We start from the raw sequence: 3,125 nt of genomic DNA on the forward strand, positions 1-3,125 counted from the left end.
AGACTATTTAAAGGACCTCCACAAGAGGTGTCGATGGAAAACATCAGAAAATGCGCCAAAGCTTGGAGATTGTGTACTTATTAACGACGATTGTCTCCCACCTACCGAGTGGCGACTTGGCCGTATAGAAAAGCTCGATTATGGCTCAGACGGCCACATCCGGGTCGTTGATCTCCGTACTCAAAACGGAATACTCACCAGACCGCTGGTTAAATTATGCTTTCTACCAACCGCGGATAATAACGAAAATCCGATACTAAATAATCCGAACATAATGCCGAAACACAAATAGAAATAAAATCAATCAATCAATGAAAACAAATCATTAAAATCGCAACTCGCAACAAACCGTTGACAATAACAATAAAAATTACAAAAAAAAAATGGTCGTTCAATACGACGACCCAGTCATGCCACATAACGTGGCACAATCGCATATTCCATTTATATACTACCATGTATATTCAAATATAATTTTTTACAGAGATCAAGATGGACGTGGACATGCCTACTATCCCGACACCAACTGTTCGGTCAGTTACCAACATGGCACGTACTGGGCCTACTCCTCCGCCCCGCCCAACCAATGCTACGGTATCGACTGCCGCTTCTGGTAGTGGCTCACGAGCAGCCATCCGCTCAGGTCGAGCCGCGTCGCATCCGATGCCCGCTATGTCGCCGGAAACATCGACTACAACACTATGGGGTCTTTAAGGAGCTAACACCGATACAACGACAGCGTGTGGCACAGGCACATGAGCACTGCCTTAACTGTCTGTCGCACACGCATGGGACGCAGGAGTCTGCTTCTGCCGATTTATGCCACACGTGTGGCAGACCACATCACACGCTGCTGCACAGGACCCCATGACGCGATGCAGTTCGGCCAGCTGCCCCAAGCACGGGTAGATCAACGTGAGGAGACCGGACGGTACGACGGGGAGATACTGCAGCCCGGCCTGCGCCCCATCAGTGGCGTTCGCACCACGTTGCACCAACCAGGCGACATCGAAAAGCACCACAGCATCGCCCCGCTACTGGACTCAGCAACGTAGTGGCAGCACTCCAGCAATTGAAGAGATTGCTAGGCAGAATATTCTCCTAGGGGGGCCGGGATGGCTACACTGGCCACTACACCAATACACCACACACACAGAACCCACATTCCACAGGACCCACACATCAACACCAGCCATCACTGCAGACATACAGAAGATGTTTGACAAATCCTGGTAGACAGACGACATCGTAAATGGCAACAAATACTTTGGCGTGAATTGCCAAATGAACCTCTTCAAGTGTACGAATTGAAGACGGTAACTTATGGAATGGCTTGTAGTCCATTCAACGCAATACGCGCACTGCGTCAATGTGCGAATGACAATTATGAAGTCATCTATGACCCAAGCCGGGCTGCCGCAGCGCGTCATAGCATACTTTATAATTTCTACGTTGATGACTATTTGGATAGCGTCGACAGCGATGAACTTGCTATTACCCGTGCTCAAGATGTAGCGACTATTTTGAAACAAGGACAATTAATATTGGGAAAGTGGAATTCCAATTCTACACACGTATTATCCGCGATAACCGGTACAACACCTTCTGCATCCGAACTAGAGTTGAACAACTCAACAACAAAGGTATTGGGTCTTTACTGGGATCCAGTTAGCGACGAGCTCTTCTTCAAGGTAGGCTTAGTTGACGACACTTCAATGCATACCAAGCGAAAGGTTTTGAGTGACGTGGCGAAATTATATGATCCAACTGGGGTATTGGCACCCGTGGTCGTGGTGGCCAAACTATTCATACAGGACTTATGGAAGGCTGGTCTCCCATGGGACGCTGAACTTCCTCCAGAACTACTCAGTTCATGAGTCTTATTCCGCAACAGTTTGCAAGATATTACACGACTTCGTATTCCTCGTTGGCTAGGTATACGAGTGGGCTCTTTGGTGCATTTACACGGCTTTTGCGATGCTAGTCGTAAAGCGTATGCAGCAGTCATATATGTTCAAACGATCGATAAAGGTGGTACATCACGCACAGCTCTTGTTTCAGCGAAGACGAAGATAGCACCAATTAAGGATGTGACGATACCACGCCTCGAACTGTGTGGTGCTTATCTTCTAACCAAGGCGATGGACAACGTACGTCAAGCTTTAGGCCTACAGGACGCCCCATGTACATATTGGAGTGATTCCACTATTGTTTTATGCTGGATACGCAAACCACCATCCACGTTCAAACAATATGTATCCAATCGGGTAGCTTACATCCAAGCCAATTCAGACATTAACGCTTGGAAGCACATTCGCTCGGAATCAAATCTAGCCGACTGTGCAAGCAGAGGCCTATCTCCCGGCGTCTTAGCAGATCATCACCTTTGGTGGACCGGACCGACGTGCATTCACCATAGCGTGGGGAAATGCGCTTACCTTCTTCGACGGAGGAGGAGGAGCACCTCTCCATTGCTGAATCTCGTGTGGTATCCATCTTCGTTTCTAGAGCTAATTACCAGTGGATTATAACATCCACGAAAGACAACAGGATACCTCTCATAGAGAAATTTAGCAAATTGAGTCGTTTACTTAACACCACTGTTTGGTTAAGGCGATGGTTACCGAAATATCGCGGTTACAGGAACGATATAGTTTCTGTCGCAGATCAGCACTGGGCTTTACTTCTGCATATTCGACAAGCACAAGGTAATCATTTTAAACAAGAAATTAAGGCTCTTGAATTGCATTCCAGAATTGCGGGTCGCAGTGAAATCTTAGCACTCAATCCTTTCTTGGATGCAGACGGCATACTGAGAGTAGGTGGTCGACTCGCAAACTCCGACTTAAGTGAAGATCAGCGACATCAAACTATAACTCCGCGTGGGGCCCTGGCTTATTTACTAGTCGCTGATGCTCATACACGTTGCTTACATGTGGTATACAACAAATGCTTCAGTTTCTTAGACAACTTTTCTGGCTTATAGGCGCACGGGCGCAAGTAAAGTCTTTCATCTGGGCCTGCACTACATGTCGTAGGCATCTTCAAATTATACAAGGTCAACAAATGGCTTCGCTCCCGAAAGAACGTGTACTAGTGACCCCACCATTCTTCCATGTACGTGT

General features: G+C 47.2%; 1 protein-coding gene across 1 annotated transcript; it reads left to right on the forward strand.

The window, feature by feature from the left end:
* Window positions 1-875: 875 nt before the first annotated feature.
* On the forward strand, window positions 876-2,116 carry LOC120781523. Its single transcript, XM_040113743.1, has 3 exons — window positions 876-1,051; window positions 1,229-1,500; window positions 1,534-2,116. The coding sequence occupies exons 1-3, from the start codon at window positions 876-878 to the stop codon at window positions 1,875-1,877; spliced, it is 792 nt and encodes a 263-aa protein (XP_039969677.1). The 3' UTR covers window positions 1,878-2,116.
* The last annotated feature ends 1,009 nt before the right edge of the window (window positions 2,117-3,125 follow it).

This window comes from Bactrocera tryoni, unplaced genomic scaffold, assembly GCF_016617805.1.
Source record: "Bactrocera tryoni isolate S06 unplaced genomic scaffold, CSIRO_BtryS06_freeze2 scaffold_7, whole genome shotgun sequence".
NCBI classification, from domain to species: Eukaryota; Metazoa; Arthropoda; class Insecta; order Diptera; family Tephritidae; genus Bactrocera; species Bactrocera tryoni.

Coding starts and splice junctions, on each gene's coding strand:
- LOC120781523 (XM_040113743.1), top strand. CDS start 876: ATGCAGTTCGGCCAGCTGCCCCAAGCACGGGTAGATCAACGTGAGGAG. Junction 1,052..1,228: donor CCGCTACTGGACTCAGCAAC/GTAGTGGCAGCA, acceptor TGTTTGACAAAT/CCTGGTAGACAGACGACATC. Junction 1,501..1,533: donor CGATGAACTTGCTATTACCC/GTGCTCAAGATG, acceptor TTTTGAAACAAG/GACAATTAATATTGGGAAAG.